Source organism: Lipotes vexillifer, unplaced genomic scaffold, assembly GCF_000442215.2.
Source record: "Lipotes vexillifer unplaced genomic scaffold, Lipotes_vexillifer_v1.1 scaffold1798, whole genome shotgun sequence".
In the NCBI taxonomy this organism is placed as follows: Eukaryota; Metazoa; Chordata; class Mammalia; order Artiodactyla; family Lipotidae; genus Lipotes; species Lipotes vexillifer.
The window spans coordinates 704,617-723,336 of NW_006789032.1; the positions used below are offsets into that span (position 1 = coordinate 704,617).

The 18,720-nt window shown below is 65.3% G+C and overlaps 2 protein-coding genes across 2 annotated transcripts in view; one reads left to right on the forward strand and one right to left on the reverse strand.

The window, feature by feature from the left end:
• CHRNA4 (cholinergic receptor nicotinic alpha 4 subunit) overlaps window positions 1–11,088 on the forward strand; it is a 15,092-nt gene extending 4,004 nt beyond the window's left edge. Inside the window, exons 3-6 of the mRNA XM_007462247.1 lie at window positions 869–913; window positions 1,519–1,628; window positions 6,751–8,092; window positions 10,822–11,088. Of these exons, the coding sequence (XP_007462309.1) occupies window positions 869–913; window positions 1,519–1,628; window positions 6,751–8,092; window positions 10,822–10,947 (1,623 nt within the window). The 3' untranslated portion in view covers window positions 10,948–11,088. The remainder of the gene's footprint in view (window positions 1–868; window positions 914–1,518; window positions 1,629–6,750; window positions 8,093–10,821) is intronic.
• Window positions 11,089–15,687: 4,599 nt separating this feature from the next.
• COL20A1 (collagen type XX alpha 1 chain) overlaps window positions 15,688–18,720 on the reverse strand; it is a 26,123-nt gene continuing 23,090 nt past the window's right edge. The window contains 7 exon segments of the mRNA XM_007462275.1: window positions 15,688–15,823; window positions 16,154–16,480; window positions 16,807–16,936; window positions 17,679–17,825; window positions 18,034–18,082; window positions 18,188–18,223; window positions 18,635–18,706. Of these exon segments, the coding sequence (XP_007462337.1) occupies window positions 15,688–15,823; window positions 16,154–16,480; window positions 16,807–16,936; window positions 17,679–17,825; window positions 18,034–18,082; window positions 18,188–18,223; window positions 18,635–18,706 (897 nt within the window).

Sequence of the window (18,720 nt, forward strand, 5' to 3'; positions counted from 1 at the left end):
GCCCCCTGGGCTCCCTGCTCTCGGAGAGGACCCCCCCCCCATCAGCTGCTGAGTGCCCTGCCCCAAACTTTGGGCAAGGAGCCAGCACCCAAGCCCAGCTGCCCTCTGAGTGGGCTGGGTGTGGCCGTGGTCCCTGGAGGTTGGTTCAGAGTGGGGTGTGAGGACCCCTACGTCCCTGCACGGAGCCTGGCGGTCTTCTCCAGAGGTCTCCAGCCTCTGCTGGGCCTGACTGCCTGTCCGTGAACCCGGGAGGGCTGTGAAGTCGGGGGAGGTGCAGAGGCCAGAAGGAAGCTCACAGCGTGTGTGGTCCGGCCCTTCTCACCTGGACAGGTGCCCACTCAGTGACCTGGAGAGGGGCCTGCCGGGTCTCCTGCTCCCACCTCACCTGTTTTAGCCCCTCACCTTCAGGTCCTGAGACTCAGGCCCTGGGGGGCAGTTTGGCCAGTGAGTGTGTTGCCCTGGTGCATCAGGAGGGGCAGACGCCAGCTCACCTGGAGCCCATCCGCAGGGCAGCTGCCCCGCCAGCCGGGACGGAACAATGCAGGTGGGCAGGCCCAGCACGGCTGCCTGGGAAGGGGTGCCGTCTCCCTTCCCCTCAGACCCTTCGGTCGCTGGAGGGGGCCCGGGCCTGGCCACCAGTGAAGTCAGCTGAACCTTCTCCTCACTTTCCTCCTGGCCCTGAGTCCCCTCCGGGCCCGCCATCCTGGGCTTGGTTGCCTCCAGGGACAAGGCGCTCACTCCCTCCTGAGGTCCCCCACTCCCCACGTTCAACCCTGGCCCGTCCTTTTCGGGTAAGGAGACTTGGCCAGAGAGACGTGTCCTGAGCCCGAGGGCATCACAACCTGCCGTCTTCTCGTTTGTGTCCTAGGATGAGAAGAACCAGATGATGACGACGAATGTGTGGGTGAAGCAGGTGAGTGGGAGGGACCCCCACTGCCCCCCCCGCCCCTCCCCTGCCCCTCCCCCTAGTGAGTGTGTTGCCCTGGTGCATCAGGAGGGGCAGACGCCAGCTCACCTGGAGCCCATCCGCAGGGCAGCTGCCCCGCCAGCCGGGACGGAACAATGCAGGTGGGCAGGCCCAGCACGGCTGCCTGGGAAGGGGTGCCGTCTCCCTTCCCCTCAGACCCTTCGGTCGCTGGAGGGGGCCCGGGCCTGGCCACCAGTGAAGTCAGCTGAACCTTCTCCTCACTTTCCTCCTGGCCCTGAGTCCCCTCCGGGCCCGCCATCCTGGGCTTGGTTGCCTCCAGGGACAAGGCGCTCACTCCCTCCTGAGGTCCCCCACTCCCCACGTTCAACCCTGGCCCGTCCTTTTCGGGTAAGGAGACTTGGCCAGAGAGACGTGTCCTGAGCCCGAGGGCATCACAACCTGCCGTCTTCTCGTTTGTGTCCTAGGATGAGAAGAACCAGATGATGACGACGAATGTGTGGGTGAAGCAGGTGAGTGGGAGGGACCCCCACTGCCCCCCCCGCCCCTCCTCTGCCCCTCCCCCTCACCGCCCTCCCCCCTGCTTCCCCCAGGAGTGGCATGACTATAAGCTGCGCTGGGACCCCGCTGACTACGAGAACGTGACCTCCATCCGCATCCCCTCTGAGCTCATCTGGCGGCCGGACATCGTCCTGTACAACAAGTGAGCCCAGGGTTCTTAGCTGGCAGGGTGGCAGGTGCCCGGGTCCAGCTGTGCTCCGGCCGGCAGCTCTTCCCAGGCCGGTGTAAGCAAGAGGCAGGTGGCTTGTGTGGGCCGAGGGCGGGCTCGGAAGCAGGAGGAGTGAGTAAAGGAGGGTGCTGAGGCCTGGGGTGTGGGGGGCGGGCTCATGAGCGGGCAAAGTGGCAAGAAGACGGGGTCCTGGGGGCAGCAGTGGCGCCTGGGGGCTCCGTCGCTGCCCAGGCTGGGGCAGGGGCCTCGGTCACTCACGGGCCGCGAAGGGGTCTGAGCTTCTCCCAGGATGACTGCAGGCCCTGCGGCCGCTCTCCCTCGGGCTGGAGTCCTTTCCAGAGTCGGTCCCTGTCCGGGGAAAGTGGGCCCTGCACACGCAGCGGACCGCGTCGGGGAACAAAGGCCGGGAGGTGCCGTGGAGGAAGCCGCAGACCGGCCTGCCCATGCCGGCTCGCCGCCTGCGCCCCCCGCCCTCCTCCTGCCCCTCCGTCTGTGCTCGCAGTCTCCCCAGACCCCGCTAACCACACTCAAGCAAACAAAGCCTCTGTCTGGGCCGCGTGTCCCTGGCTCTGAAATCTGATCTCTTGGAGGATGTTTCTGTGCTGGGGGGCTGGGGTGTTAGGGGCACGGCTGTGGCAGACAGTGGGCTCCAGGGGGCTGGCATCCTTGAACTTGTCCTTTCCCGGGATCTTCGAGGTGTCCCCGACCTCGGGGCAGCCTGGTGCCCTCCCGCGTCCCCGTGTCCCTGCTGTGTCATTGCCGGGCCAGCTCACCCTGAGCTGAATCCACACTGGCAGATCCAGACTCGGGCCTGGGTGGCGGCAGTTCCACAGCACTTACAGCTACGGCAAATGGAAGCACTCGGTCCCCTCTGGTCCCAGCCGTCTGCCCAGAGCCCCTGCCCTCCCACCAGGACCTCAGTGATTCTCCACGAAAGCCCTCCTGGGCCCGCAGGCTTGGGCCTGACCTACAAAATGCTGCTATTTGATTAAGCACCACTGGGCTCCCCTTCCAGCTTAACTGATTCCAGTAATGGCCGTGGGAGAGCGGCCGCACGTGGAGGAGATGGGTCTCGGGGCTGCATGAAGCGGGGGCCGCTCGGTGAACGGAGCCGGGGCGGGCTCTCGCTCTCCCTCTACAAGCTGCCCGGTCTGATCCTGCGCCCTGGCGTTCTCCAGCCGCCCGGGCCCCCCGGGTCCACGCTCAGCTCCCTCAGCCCCCTGCCCCGCTGGGACCTGGCACGGAATACGCCTGCGTGGCTCTCTGATCCAGAACATAGGTACCAGGGTCAGAACTCTGGCACCCGGGGGAGTATGGTCAGGACTGCTCCGGGAGCCATACAGCCCCTGGGATGGCAGCCCAGGAGAGTGGGGCCGCCATCAAGCCCCCTCCTTTTCTGGCCTCCTTACCAAGACCCCTGGGAGGTAGCGGGATGGACCTCCAGCTTCTCTTGGGAATGGAGATCGGCACCGAGGCCCTCTCTGGGTGGGGCTGGGCGTGGGTGAGGACAGACCCCAGAGCTGGTGGCTGATGCTGGCCGGACGGCCACTGAGGAGGCCTGTTTCCAGGGGCAGCAGGTAGCTGATGGCCAAGGCCGTGTGCACTTGAGTGAGGCCGAGCGGTCAGCACAGGCTGCTGGGCGAGGGGAAGGGTCGGGGGGGTGCTTTTCTGATAGCTTTGGGGCACCCCTTCAAGGCTGGAGGGCGTGCACGTGAGGCCATGCCACCCACCGGGGGGCTTCCCTGCCTCGGCCTGTCAGGCAGAGGGTCTCACGTGGATGGGCGTCTGTGGCCTGGAGCAGGGACGGGACCAGCCAGCTCGGGCTCCCCTCCTCCCGCGTGCGCTGTCATGCGGTCCCGCTGTCCACACCCCTGGGCTTGCTGGGGGCACAGGAACCAGCTGTGGGGGGAGGGGCGGAACTTCGTGCAGCGGTGACAGGTAGTGACAGCGTGCCCTGGGGAAAGCTGCTCCTTCCTGGGGCTGCGCTAGGCGCCGGGTCCCACGTGCAGAGCCCTAGGCCCTCTGAGGACCTGGCCAGGGCCGATGTGCCCTCAGCACACGAGTGTGAAGGCACGGGCTTGGTGACTAGGGTCCGGTGGCCCTCAGTGCTGGGGCCAGCTGTCTGGGGGGTGTCCTGGGGGGAGGAGGTGAGGTCTCCCATCAGTGTTTCAGAACCGAAGCGGCAGGGCTGCTGGAGGGGCTGGGGGAATGGCTGCCGCCTCAACTGGCCTATGGGCACCACGCCCACCACGCACGGTCAGCGTGGGCAGCGCAGGCCTTGTGGGTAAACAGGCCGACAGAGGGGCCCCCGAGGCCCAGGTGGCACCCACTCAGGACCCAGACTGGGGACCGGATGCTTCCAGCTGCAGAGGAGAGAGTGGCTGACTCTGGAGGCAAGAAGGGCTCTCGGGGGGCCGTGAGCAGGTGTCCCTGTGTCCCCACAGCCGGCTGCCTCACCTCTCGCGGTGTCAGTGTGCCCCCCACCCCACCGTGGGTGTCTTTGGTGGAGAAAACTGAGGTGGACGTCACTGTCTGGGGGGTCCAGGGCCAGGGCTGCAGGCTGGGCACTCTGCCCACGAGGAGAAGGGCTGGGACAGCAGCCCCTCGCTCTGTTGCCCGTCCCGGTCTGTGGACAGGGCACCCCAAGGCCGAGGGAGAGGCAGGAGGGCTGAGGGCCTGAGATGTGATGCTGGGGTCCACGTCCTGCCCGGGGTGGGCCCAGACTGGTCTTTGCCTCCTTGGGCCTTGGAGTCCTCCCCTGTGCAGGAAGGGGGGTCCTGCCTCTTAGCTTGGGGGGGGTGGGGTCAACGGGGAGAAGACGCCAGTCTGGAGCACGAGAAGGTGGCCGGACAGGCCCGACTTCTGCCCAGCTCCGGGGTGACCGCAGGGGACGAGCTGCTCTGCATGCTACCCAGGGGCCACTCGTGTGCCTGGGACCCCTGACGTGGCGTGGACGGCCTGTCCGGCCTCCAAGTAATCACGGTCATCACCACCGTCGAGCTTGGGCGTCAGGCGCAGTGTGGGCCGCTGAGACGGTCTCCACGGAGCATCGCCCCCAGGGTAGGGGTGGTGACAGCGAGGCGGGCAGGTGAGCAACGAGCCCAGGGCCGCCGCGTCCTGGGCGAGGCCACTGCGAAGTGGGGGCGCGTATGGCGGGCGGGGGAAGAGAGCTTCCGGGCACCTCACCCACCCCCTCTGTCTCCCACCCAGCGCGGACGGGGACTTTGCCGTCACCCACCTGACCAAGGCCCACCTCTTCCACGACGGGCGGGTGCGGTGGACACCCCCGGCCGTGTACAGGAGCTCCTGCAGCATCGACGTTACCTTCTTCCCCTTCGACCAGCAGAGCTGCACCATGAAGTTCGGGTCCTGGACCTATGACAAGGCCAAGATCGACCTGGTGAGCATGCACCGCCGCGTGGACCAGCTGGGCTTCTGGGAGAGCGGCGAGTGGGTCATCGTGGATGCCGTGGGCACCTACAACACGCGCAAGTACGAGTGCTGCGCGGAGGTGTACCCAGATATCACGTACGCCTTCGTCATCCGGCGCCTGCCGCTTTTCTACACCGTGAACCTCATCGCGCCCTGCCTGCTCATCTCCTGCCTCGCGGTGCTCGTCTTCTACCTGCCGTCCGAGTGCGGCGAGAAGGTCACGCTGTGCGTCTCCGTGCTGCTCTCGCTCACCGTCTTCCTGCTGCTCATCACCGAGATCACCCCGTCCACCTCGCTGGTCATCCCGCTGATCGGCGAGTACCTGCTGTTCACCATGACCTTCGTCACGCTCTCCATCACCATCACCGTCTTCGTGCTCAACGTGCACCACCGCTCCCCGCACACGCACACCATGCCCGCCTGGGTCCGCCGCGTCTTCCTGGACGTCGTGCCGCGTCTGCTCTTCATGAAGCGGCCGTCCGCGGTCAAGGACAACTGCCGGCGGCTCATCGGGTCCGTGCCCGAGGCGGCCGGGGCCCCGCGCTTCTGGCTGGAGCCCCGGGGCGAGCCCGAGCTCAGGAGTCGGGGCCCCGGGAGGAGGTGAGGTCTCCCATCAGTGTTTCAGAACCGAAGCGGCAGGGCTGCTGGAGGGGCTGGGGGAATGGCTGCCGCCTCAACTGGCCTATGGGCACCACGCCCACCACGCACGGTCAGCGTGGGCAGCGCAGGCCTTGTGGGTAAACAGGCCGACAGAGGGGCCCCCGAGGCCCAGGTGGCACCCACTCAGGACCCAGACTGGGGACCGGATGCTTCCAGCTGCAGAGGAGAGAGTGGCTGACTCTGGAGGCAAGAAGGGCTCTCGGGGGGCCGTGAGCAGGTGTCCCTGTGTCCCCACAGCCGGCTGCCTCACCTCTCGCGGTGTCAGTGTGCCCCCCACCCCACCGTGGGTGTCTTTGGTGGAGAAAACTGAGGTGGACGTCACTGTCTGGGGGGTCCAGGGCCAGGGCTGCAGGCTGGGCACTCTGCCCACGAGGAGAAGGGCTGGGACAGCAGCCCCTCGCTCTGTTGCCCGTCCCGGTCTGTGGACAGGGCACCCCAAGGCCGAGGGAGAGGCAGGAGGGCTGAGGGCCTGAGATGTGATGCTGGGGTCCACGTCCTGCCCGGGGTGGGCCCAGACTGGTCTTTGCCTCCTTGGGCCTTGGAGTCCTCCCCTGTGCAGGAAGGGGGGTCCTGCCTCTTAGCTTGGGGGGGGTGGGGTCAACGGGGAGAAGACGCCAGTCTGGAGCACGAGAAGGTGGCCGGACAGGCCCGACTTCTGCCCAGCTCCGGGGTGACCGCAGGGGACGAGCTGCTCTGCATGCTACCCAGGGGCCACTCGTGTGCCTGGGACCCCTGACGTGGCGTGGACGGCCTGTCCGGCCTCCAAGTAATCACGGTCATCACCACCGTCGAGCTTGGGCGTCAGGCGCAGTGTGGGCCGCTGAGACGGTCTCCACGGAGCATCGCCCCCAGGGTAGGGGTGGTGACAGCGAGGCGGGCAGGTGAGCAACGAGCCCAGGGCCGCCGCGTCCTGGGCGAGGCCACTGCGAAGTGGGGGCGCGTATGGCGGGCGGGGGAAGAGAGCTTCCGGGCACCTCACCCACCCCCTCTGTCTCCCACCCAGCGCGGACGGGGACTTTGCCGTCACCCACCTGACCAAGGCCCACCTCTTCCACGACGGGCGGGTGCGGTGGACACCCCCGGCCGTGTACAGGAGCTCCTGCAGCATCGACGTTACCTTCTTCCCCTTCGACCAGCAGAGCTGCACCATGAAGTTCGGGTCCTGGACCTATGACAAGGCCAAGATCGACCTGGTGAGCATGCACCGCCGCGTGGACCAGCTGGGCTTCTGGGAGAGCGGCGAGTGGGTCATCGTGGATGCCGTGGGCACCTACAACACGCGCAAGTACGAGTGCTGCGCGGAGGTGTACCCAGATATCACGTACGCCTTCGTCATCCGGCGCCTGCCGCTTTTCTACACCGTGAACCTCATCGCGCCCTGCCTGCTCATCTCCTGCCTCGCGGTGCTCGTCTTCTACCTGCCGTCCGAGTGCGGCGAGAAGGTCACGCTGTGCGTCTCCGTGCTGCTCTCGCTCACCGTCTTCCTGCTGCTCATCACCGAGATCACCCCGTCCACCTCGCTGGTCATCCCGCTGATCGGCGAGTACCTGCTGTTCACCATGACCTTCGTCACGCTCTCCATCACCATCACCGTCTTCGTGCTCAACGTGCACCACCGCTCCCCGCACACGCACACCATGCCCGCCTGGGTCCGCCGCGTCTTCCTGGACGTCGTGCCGCGTCTGCTCTTCATGAAGCGGCCGTCCGCGGTCAAGGACAACTGCCGGCGGCTCATCGGGTCCGTGCCCGAGGCGGCCGGGGCCCCGCGCTTCTGGCTGGAGCCCCGGGGCGAGCCCGAGCTCAGGAGTCGGGGCCCCGCCCCGCCCCCGACCCCGTCCTGCGGGCCGGACCGGCCGGCCTGCACATCACCCTCGGACCAGGCCTCTGCTCTGCGGCCCTCAGAGGCCGAGAAGGCCGGCCCCTCCCCCTCGCCCGGGCCCTGCCGCCCACCCACCAGCACCCGGGCCCCAGGGCTCGCCAAGGCCCGGTCCCTGAGCGCCCAGCACGTGTCCGGCCCCAGCGAAGTGGCAGAGGGCGGCGTGAGGTGCCGGTCCCAGAGCATCCAGTACTGCGTGCCCCGAGAAGAGGCCGCCTCCCCAGCCGACCACCCGGCGGACGGCTCCCCTGCCTCGCTGACCACGGCCCCCTCGGCCGAGCTTCCGCCCCCAGACCAGGCCTCCCCCTGCAAATGCAAGTGCAGGACGGAGGCGGAGGCACCACATGCCGCGCTCAAGGCCCCCGGCACCGGCGCGCCGCCCCAGCCCCTGTCGCCAGCTCTGGCGCGGGCGGTTGAGGGAATCCAGTACATTGCAGACCACCTGAAGGCGGAAGACAAGGACTTCTCGGTAAGTCCCCGCCACAGCCGTGCCGGACGGGCCCCGCTGCCCTGTCCACTCTGAAGGAGGGGGTGGCTGGTGAAAGACCCAGAAACCAGGTCCCAGAGCCGACTGCTCAGCTTGGAGGCCCCCCACCTCCACCCCGCCATCTGCTCCCTCTGCCCCAAGCCTCCGAGACCAGCAGGGGTTCCTGCGGTGACTGAGTGGCTGGTGGAGAGCAGAGTGGATCTCGGGCACCCCCTTGGGGCTTCAGGGCGCGGGGAGCCTGCAGGCGGGGGTGGGGCTGCCAGCACCATCTGTACCTGGTGAGCGCCTCCCCCGACCTCGAGCGCCCCCCACCCCGCCAAGGGCTCCCAGAGAAGGACTGGGGGGTGTCTGGGCCCTGGGGTTGGGGTGAGAGGGGCTGAGTGGCCTCAGCGGCCTGGCGCGGGGAGAGAATTCAGGCCTGGGACACAGCCCTGCCTCTCTGGCCGGTGCCCCTGTGCCCAGCTGGGGAGAAGGCCCCCCCGGGGTCTGGGTGGGCAGGGCGGGTGCTCAGACACGGCCGAGACTCAGGGCCCCGTGGAGTTGGTGGGGGGCGGCAGTGGAGCTGCTCCCCGAGGCTCAGGCTCCACTGGCCATGTCGTGGGTGCCTGCGAGGGTGGGTCCAGGCTGGCGGCCGAGCCCCAGTTCAGGGCATGGGCAGAGACAGGCGGGCAGGGGGAGGGCACCGGTCAGTCAGCCTGGTCATTACCGGCTGCTCAGCCCGGGCGTCGGTTATGCCGCGTTGACCTCGCCCCGCACTAGCTCCTTCTTGCCCGTGACATGGACCCTGGGGGTGGGCGTGACACTGCTGTCCCCTCCCTGGACCTGGGGGTGGGCGTGACACTGCCATTCCCTCCAGGAACCTCCTGGTCCCTTTGCTCCCTTGGGAATGGCCCGTGATCGTTTCCCGGACACACGTGATCCCTGGGGACCATCTGTCCCGTGGCTGAGCCCCGCCTCCAGCAGTGAGCCGGTCTCCCTGTACCGGCTGGTCATCCCCGTATGACTGGCTGGTCATCCCCCTGAATCCCAAGGGTCTGTGAGGCCACCTGGGGGTTTCTGGAAGGTTCCGTCTTGCAGCCAGCTCTTGAGACGAGAGGAGCTCTGGCTCTGGCGAGGGCTTGAGGGCCTGCTGAGCAGAGACTGACGCCTTTGAAGTGTCACCAGGATCTCGGAGGCCCAGCGGTCTTCAGCGCAGGGCCGGCCCCTCGTCCCCAGACCCCTCCACCAGCATCGCGGGCCTGGCTGTGGTGACCTGGTTCTGGTTCCGGGCGTTGTCCCCGGGCTCTGGGGAGCAAAGCGACTTCACAGGAGCCAGCCTGGGATCCGGGCTGGGGCAGCTTTGTCTGCGAGCATTTCATCCTGGGGGGAGGGGCAGTTTGAAAGTCAGCGCGGAGGCCGCGCGCTGCAGGGCTGCTTCCTGGAACAGAGGGTCCTGGCGCTCCCTCACTTATAGTGACCCCGTTTGCTCTGGTTTCCTGAGAATAAACACGGCTCTTTCAGCTTTGGCTTAAAACTAACAGGACGTCTCTGATTACTTTAAAAATCAGAGCACAAAACAGCAGTGAAAAGTCTTCTTTCCCTCGACGGCCCCAAAACGGGGTGTGATGAGCCTGCCCTTGCCCAGGCCTATCAGACCCACTGGCGTCTGGCTGGCCTGAGTCTGGGGGCCGCATCCTTTCTGGTCACTCAAGGGCTGACAGCTGCCCACCCAGGATCCACCTGTGGCCTCCCTGAGCCTTTGCCCTGGGGTCACACCAGGTGGAGGCCGGGACCTGCTCACCCAGTGTGGACGTGTAACCATGGCCCATCCTGCGCTGCCCGGGGCCTCAGGGTCCCACCTGCAGATGGGATGGTGCAGTCACCTTCCTCGTTGGGTCCAAGGGAGCAACCACAGGTGATGCACTCAGCGTGTTTCCCACTTCAAGCCTGGGATCCCCCACATGCCCTTCCACAGAGCCCTCTGCCCGGCAGCCGCCCGGCTCAGAGGCAGCACAGGGCTGTGCCCTCCTTCATGTGTGACCCTCACTCTCAAGCGGCTTTAGGGACAGAGCCGAGGGATCCCCTGACCCATGAGGGGCTCGAGCCACATGGGCAGCCGTCCATGAGTGCCGCCCCCGGGGCAGGGGGCAGGAGTGAAGGGCAGTTGGGACTCAGCTGTCACTCTTGGGACGCCGTCCACCGTGGAGCCTGCCCTGGGCTTTTTTTGGTTGGAGGCCAGGCCCCGTTACTCAGGCTGCTCCTGGCTCTTGCCCTGCACAGCCAAGGGGCTGTGGGTGCCCCCTCCCTGGGCCTCACTTGCCCACCTGCAAATGGGGGTGTACTGGCTGGTCCCCACAGTGCCGCCAGCTTTAGCAAACCCAGAGCACGTTACACTGTGACACAGTGTGGACTCTGGCGTTCCTCCAGAGGCATCACTACCTTCTTGGAGCTCAGGCAGGTGAAGTCAGGTGGGGCCACCATGCTGGACCCTGTCCCCTGCAGTGGCTCTGCTGTCCAGTCCCCGCAGAGTGCATTGACCCCGCAGCCCACTGCTTCTGAGCCCGGACTTGAGCTGGACAAGCCGTTTCTCTGAGGCCCCTTTCCACCCCTCACCCCAGTACAGGTGTGCCTGTGACCCTGGAGGCCAGGATAGGAACAGAGCTTCCGGAAGGTTCGCACTGCAGTGAGGCCTGAGGGTGCGGCCGGGAGTGACCGTGTGTGTCTGTCCGCAGGTGAAGGAGGACTGGAAGTGCGTGGCCATGGTCATCGACCGCATCTTCCTCTGGGTGTTCATTCTCGTCTGCCTGCTGGGGACGGTGGGCCTCTTCCTGCCGCCTTGGCTGGCCGGCATGATCTAGGGGGCTCCCCGCACTCGATGCGGTCACGCCATTGACCAGATTGCCCCCCATCATCTGTCTGCTGTGAGACGGCCTTGGAAACTGCCTCCTGGGGACCTGCCCGGGAGGCTGGTAAACGCCTGTCTATCTGCGGGGCGGTGTATCCGGAGCATGGTGACACGATGGCCTCCCGCCAGGACGCACGTCTGACCGCTCTCGGCAAATGTCCCAGCAGCCCTGACTGTCCCAGGGCCACGCCCCGTGGCCACGCTCAGCCCCTCTCAGCCCCCAAAGCCCCTCGTCCCTGTGGGATCCCCGAGGCCCAGGCACTGAGCCGGGCCTGGCTGCCTCTCCCACCCGGGCCTGGGGCACCCGTGGGTCCTCAGACCTGCTCTCTCTGACCCCAGAGGCGAGTCAGCAAACATTCGAACCTCATTTGCCAGGGGAGGGTCCAAGCAGGGATTTTATTTTGGTCTGTTCTGGGTAAATTAACGAAAACCCAGATTTTGTGCCTGAGGGGCCTTGGGGATGGAGTGATGAGACGTGGTCCTGCTCCGAGGAGAATCCAGTGGTGAGGTATCCTCAGCCCCAGGGAGTCCAGATGTCTGCCTTCCAGGGGTGCCGGGGGTCTCGGGCCAGCACTTCGCAGGGGCCTGTGATGCCCCAGACCCCCGTGGGCCCTGGTACTTTGTGAGGGACCCAGAGCCACGTTCAGGACTGGGCTCCCCGACACCTCCCGTGGGTTCCCCTCTGCTCACAGCCCGGGGACCCCTCTGGGGCATAGACACAGGTAGGACTTCCCTGACACAGTAGCGGTGACCTGGGGGGACCCGGGGACAGCTCATCTGGCCGGCTTGGAGACCCTCTGGAGTGTGGTCCCTGGGGGTGGAGCCCCTGAGAAACATCGAGGGGGTGGAGGGGACCCTCCACAGGCCTCCCCCCAGCCCAGGAGCCCTACATCACACCATGCGGGGGCTGCCCTGCCCGAGGTGGTGGGGGGAGGTGCGCAGGCAATGGCCCTGGGGGCCCAGTGTCCCCCCACCCCAAGGCTAAGCACTGGGCGGCACCAACAGTGTCCCTGGAGACTCTGGGAAACCACCAGCCCTGGGGGTGGTGTCGGGGTGGGCGAATGCTGCCCCCCGACCTGATTCTTCCAAACCTTCAGGCTCCAGGTGCCAAGGCGGGTCCTGGACAACGTGGCCCCTCCCCCAGGAGTGGCACCTGGGTGGGTGGCCCCCCAGGCCGAAAGAATCGCTCCCCCTTTATGGTCAAGCTCCCACCTCCCCAGACCCCATGCATGGGGGGTGTGGCTGGCAGGTTGGAGCCAGCCCCCTTGGAGCCCTGGGTCTCCCCACTCCCCAGGCTGTGCCTGGGTCCCGCACAAGGTGCTGGGAAGGATGGAGTGAATAATTTAGTGAAGTTCAGAGATGCTGCTGTAGAGATGCAGCTGGAGGGCAGCGCCAGGCTGGAGGAGGCTGGAGGAGGCTGGAGCCTGCAGCCCCCCAAGCCCGCCGCCTGTGAAGCTTGGGACGGCCCCCTGGACACCCAGGCCCCCATCTGCCCATCTCTGATCGGCACCTGCCTCCTGGGGCCATTGGGGCACCAATCCCAGGATGCTGGGGGAGAGCCCGGGTGGGCATTCCCCAGGACCCAGGACCGGGGGGCGCAGAGCGGGGGAGGGCCAGGCCCCCGAGGACGCAGCCAGGACGCAGATCTCAGATGTCAGCGCCTCAATCCTCCTTATGTAAGCGGATCCAGCGCCAGATATGGGGCAGCTGTGGGGAGCCCTGGGGGTGCCCAGCTGCAGATGCTCTTTTCTGGGTCGGGAGACAGCAGGAGCCCCAGGGATGGGGATGCTTCTCCTTTCTGGTTTCCACTTTTTCTGGTTTTTGAGACCCAAACACAAGTCAGAAAATCCACACACAGAATACATCACCCACATTCCCACCAAATTAACCATGACCACTCTTTTGCGGTATTTGCCTCCAGGGTTTTTGTTTTGTTTGTTTTGATTGACATGAAATTTACCTATGTCAAAATGCCTGGTCTTAAGCCCTCAGATCAGTGAGTTTTACAAGATTCGACCTCAAGGCCCTCATCCCCCAGAGCCCCCTCCAGCCCCTTCCAGCCTGTGCCCCCGTGGCAGTGATGGCTCTAATTTCCTCACCAGAGGTGGTCTCTGCCTGTCCCTGACCTTGGTATGAGTGGAACCCCCCGTTCTCAGCCTTTCTGTCCTGGTCTTCCACCAGGTGAGGTGCGGTCAACACCCACCATGGCTGTGTCTCCATCCATAAACAGTTTTGTCGTTAGTTGCTGAGTCGTGTTCTTCTGTCCAAATAAACTAAAGCAAGTCTGTGTCTCCGTCACCTGTGCTGGCCTCTGTCCGGTCACTCTGACTCAAGCCGCTGTGTGCAGGTCCCGCTGGGCGTCCTCCTCCTTTTAGTGTTGACTGTTTCATTTTCTGTGTCTTGTGATGTTTTGACACCTTGGGGGCCTCACACACCCGGGAGAGGGTTGTTTCAGCACCATTTGTTGAAACACTGACCCTTCTACATTAAAATGCCTAAAAACAGTTTCCTCATATACTTTCCGGGCTTTTTAATGGTTTTTGGTCCGGTATGGGTTACTCCATCATGGCTAGAAGGAGAAAGCTGTATCTTGTCTTTTAATGCAATCTTTTGAAGAGTTAAACTCCCCGCTATTTGTTGTAATTTCTGCCTCACTGGGGTATGGTTAGGCTGCGTCTCTCTTATTTCTCTGTTTGCGTGTGTTCTATCCCCCGACATAGAAGAAAACTTGATCTAGTGGCTAATCTTGAAGGTTTTATGTTCATTGTTTTCCTTCCTGGTGGCTGCTCCTAACTTAAAAAGAGTGTTGGTACTTTTCAAGAGCTTAACAAGATGATATGAAAACTGTCTCCATCATGCCTCCCGCCTCCAAAGAAAGCAAGCACCTCGGCTGCCCTCAGGGATTCTGGAACAGCCTGGAATCTAGTCTAGGTTGCCACCGATGTGATGGTCTGGGGAAGGCTTGACGATTCTGTGAACGACGAACGTCACTAGGGTTTTGACTTACCTGGGATTTTCCGTGTACCGGGCCTAAGTGCTGGTTACTTTCCCTTTCTGCAGAAAACGTCACCAACCAGATTTCAAAGAGGATCCCCTGTGACGTGTGACCTGCCTTCTCAGACTTTGTGGGCCTCAGAATGTATTTTCACCCTGTTCGTTTCAGGAGTAATTCTGCTGGGCATAAAATTCGAGCCTTATTCCCTTCAACACTCTGAGGTCATTTCCCCCACCTTTTGACGCAGGGCGACTCTTGTCTTTTTGTAGAAAAGCGTTTAAAGAATTTCCCCACCGTCTTCGTTTTTTTGCATCAGTGAATCTAAGGGTATGTTTTAAAAGTCGGTCCCACTTCACCCTCTGAGACTTTCCATCTGGGATTTTAAATCCTTCTCTAATTCTCAAATCTTTAAAAAAGTACTTATTTCAACATTCTGCCCCTCCATTGACTTCCTGTTTCTTCTTGGAGCCCCTCATGAGGATGCAACGCTTTTTCCATTTTTATCCTCCCCTGAGCCCCTGGGTGGCTTCTCTCCCCTGAATCCCACGGCCTGTCTGAAGTTGGGCCCGTAATTACTGAGCCTCTGCCTCACCGACTTTATTTCTTCGTTTCCCATGCCACGTTTCCTCGCACCTGTGCATTTCAGCCCCATGTTATTACTACCCGTCCTTCCCTCTTTGAAGATACTGTAATTTTAAATTAATGGACGAAAGGGGACCCGCATTCTCCTTCAACTCCCGAGACCTGCTCGGCGGTCGTGCGACTCACATGTCACGTGTCCCGTTAACTCATCTCCTAAACCCGGGAGCAGCGCTCCGCGCGTGAATGTGCGGGAGCACGTGTGCCCACAGGGGGAGGTGCACGCACGTGCGCGCGCGCGTGTGTTTGTGTGTGTGCGCGCGTGCGCGCACACGGGAGTGGGGGGGAAATTGGGGAGGGACGTTTACTGTCCTGTGAGGGCTTCATGTCAGCCCTCGAGGCACCTCAAACCATAAAGGGCCAGAGGCGATGCTACTGGACAGGGTGGTTGGCAGGGGCCAGTGCCCACTCCTGCCCATCTCGCCCTTCCTGCGGGAGCGGCGCCTGCCTCCTGAGCAGGTGTTCCCCGGCTCTGGAGCCTTCTCCTCTGCCCCTTGCCAGCCGCATCCTGACAGGTGGTCTCTGGCAGCGTCCACCCCCTCCTGCTGCTGCCCCCTGCCCTCCCCGCCCGGCCTTGGAGACACGAGGGACTCAGTCCTGGGACGAGCCGTCTGTTTCACTGCTGCTCTGAGATGGCAGCACCCACACTCTGCCCCCGTGAACCCAACTCTTGCCAACGCCCCCAGCCCCTCCCCCCACCACCTGGCTGCTCTTGGGCCCCTGGACCCCACCTCGCCCAGGGCTCAGCCCCCGCCCACCCTTTCCAAGCCGTCACCTCCCCAGTGCAGCCACCTCCATGCCAGTGGGCGTCCCCCCCACCTGGCCACCTGCACTCTCATCTACAGCTCGTTCACACAGACGCCAGGTCACGGCAGCCCCTGCCCCGCTCCCCGCTCCCCGGGCTGACCCCTCCCTGGCTTGTGCTCAGCTCACTCTGTCCTCCTGCCATTTCTGGGTCAGGCGCAGCCAGGCCCGGCCCCAGGCTGCTCACGGGCGGCGCCCCTGCCCGGAACGTTCCACGGTCTCCTCCTCCCACCCTGTCCTGTCTCTGCCCCAGTGTCACCTCGGAACCTTCACCGGCCCCGCCCCCGGTTCATCCTGGTGTTCGGGGAACTGCTTGGCCCCAGGGCCCACGGCTGGCTGGCGAGCCTCCCAGGCGGATGGGGAGCCGGGGGTGGGGTGGGGGGAATGGGCACTGCACAGACGGTGGCGTCCCGGCTGGTCACAGGGAGGGGGAGGCGTGCGGGGCAGTGACGAGGCGAGGGGCCAGCGGGTTGGGGTCCCACGAGGCCTGAGCACACAGGGGCTGAGCCAGACTTTTCGACTCTAGGGGAGGGGCCGCTACTACGGAGGCAGGGAGCCCCTGGCTGGGCCCGGGGCAGCCACACCAGCGTTCTCCAAGCCCACCCCCACCCTGCGGACTCAGAGTGCAGCCGAGGCTGAGACCCCCAAGCGGGGCCTGAGCTCTGGAGGGGCCGGCCGGGGGCACCGGGGCACCGGGCCCTGGGGGCTGCAGTGGCCTCACAGGAAGCGGGGGCCAGCCCCAGGGTTACAGGGAGACTGTGGCGGGGGGTCCTTGAGGCCGAGGATGGATGGCGGCTCCTCTCCGAGAAACGGGGGTGGGGAATCGGGGGCTCCACCCGACGGGGCGGACGTGGGGCCCCGCCAATGAGCAGCCCTCTCCTCGACAAGCACACGTGGTTCATCTGAACAGGCAGCGCACGGAGGAGCGGCCCCCGGGCCCGGCCTCGGCGCCCCTCCTTCCGCCTCCAGACCCTTCTCCAGCTGCGCTCGGCGTCCGGGGTCCGGCGGGGGGACATTCGGGCTCACTCGGGGCAGCAGGGGGACCGTCCTGGCAGGAGGAATGGGTGGGCCCGGCTTGCGTGGCTGCGTGGAGCAGGCCCCCGGGTCCCGGTTGGACCGTGAGCCCTCCGCACAGACCCGCCCCTCAGGACGCTGCCCCCTGGGCCCCTGCCCCGGCCAGCCAGCCTGGCCGGGTGTCCACTGTGGTGCTGACCCCCATCAGGGCCTCCCTGGGTTCCCACTGGGCCAGCTTCGGTCTCCCGCACCCACCTCAGCCCTGCTGGCTCCCCCGAGGCCCCCACACGCCCCATTGCGCCCACCCCAGTTGCTTCTCTGGCACCCGCACGACTTTCCCCACTGCTCCCACCCCCGCACCGCTCCCCGCTGCGGCCCAGGGCTGCCTGTCCGACTGAGGGCTCCAGGCTCAGCCGAGGGGAAGGAGGGATGTGCCGGACCAAGGGGTGCAGGTGGCAGTGCTTTCCCTTCTTGAGGGTCCTATGCTGACCTGGGGAAGGTGGGTCCTGGGGGCAGCGGGTTCCAGCCTTCGGGTTGAGGCTGAAAGCTTAGGGTCGGGGGTCCCTGACCTTAAACAGGCACTGATAATTGTCTCAGAGGCCGGGGTTTAGTGTGCGGTGGGGACGGGGGAGGGGGCTGGGGTGGGCATCATGACAGTGCCTGCCAGCTTTGGACGGCAGGTACAAACGGGGGGCACGTACGGCAAAGACAATGTCTGGGGGACTGTGGTGGGTGCAGTCGGGGGGTCCCTTCTCCGCCCATCCCCGTCCACCCCCCGCCCTCGGCGCAGAACTGTCTTCCCAGCCGCCACATCCCACCCCCACCCGTCTCCTTCCTCCCCATCGAGACCACAAGCTCCGTCTCCCCTCATCAACTTCTCCATCCATCTCAGCATCTAGCATCTGAGCCGTGAACAGCGCCGCAGCCCCAGTCAGATGGACGGACTCATTACAACAAGGTCACTGGACCAAGCCTCCCGCTGTGGCAGCCAAGGAGAGGGGGACAGATCAGGGACGGGAGGGAGGGGACCAGAGGTTGGGGAGGAGGCCCTAAGCTCAGGCTTGCTGGGAGGTTGGGGAAGGGACTGTTTCGAGGGCCCCAGGCAGCCAGGCAGCCCCAGTTCTGTGTGGGTTCAGGGGGCCTGTCTCCCCACCCATCACCTGGGGGAAGAGGGCCACACAGAGCCACCAGCCCTAGGACTGGGGGAGACCCTTCCCCACGGGGGCCAATACCTCTGTCCTCTGGGCGGGGGCCACCGTGCCCCCCTTCTCCAGGGAGCCGGGCCTCTCTGCGCGTGCCGAAGGCCCTGGAGGCCTCCAAGATGGGCATGGGGGGCCGGGTGCTCTCGTGGGTGCAGGCGTGGAGCTTCAGCAGGTGCGCTGCAGGGGGGGAACGGTCAGAGGGGGCGGGGCAGGGAGACCTTCCCTCGCTCCCTGCCTTGGTCCGAGGCACGTGGCCCAGGAGCACGGCCGCAAGGCTGGGTTCGCTAACGACTGGGCGCCGGGCGTCCCTTCCCTCCTGGGTGAAGGCAGAGGCTCTGGGGTCCTCACGGGAGGCTGGGCCACTCACTCTGGATGGCGGACTCGCAGGCCTGGCCCACGAGCTGGTAGATGGTGGCCAAGGACTGTGGCTCGCCCTGGAAGGGGGGATGGGCCACGTGGCCAGCGGATTGAGCAGCCCGAGCCAGTGCCTCCCTGTGCTGCCCCAGGGACGGCCCAGACCCCAGACTCCCAACACTCACCTTCTCTCCTCGCTCCCCCTTGGGCCCCGGCAGCCCCTGAGTGGGAGGAAAAGGAGAAGCATCTGGACCTCGTGGCTGCCCACCCACTGCGCCCCCCAACCGAAGGCTTCGTGCGGGACTCATCCCAGGAGTCCCCAGAGGACAGAGGACCCACCTCTCTCGCTGCGAGAGGGAGCTTCCCTGCCCCCCGGGCCCCACCCAGCCTGCAGGCCCAGGTCTGCCCCTCCCCGGCCCCCAGAGCCCACATCCCCTCACCTGCCCCCGACCTTGTCTGTGTTGGGCCGGGCAGAGGGCAGCCTGGGCTCTCTCCCCTGCAAGCTTTGTGCCGGCCTCGCTCTACAAACGTGCCGGTCGCAGGACACCCCGAGCGGTCAGCGGGGACAAGTCTACACACATGTGACCCCACCCTTGCTGTCGGGCGGGTGGGCTGGGGAGGGAGGGGCTTACCGTGGGCCCCACAGCACCCGGGGGTCCTCGCTCCCCACTGCTGCCTCTGGCCCCCGCCGTGCCCTGGAAGCCCTGCAAAGGCGGGG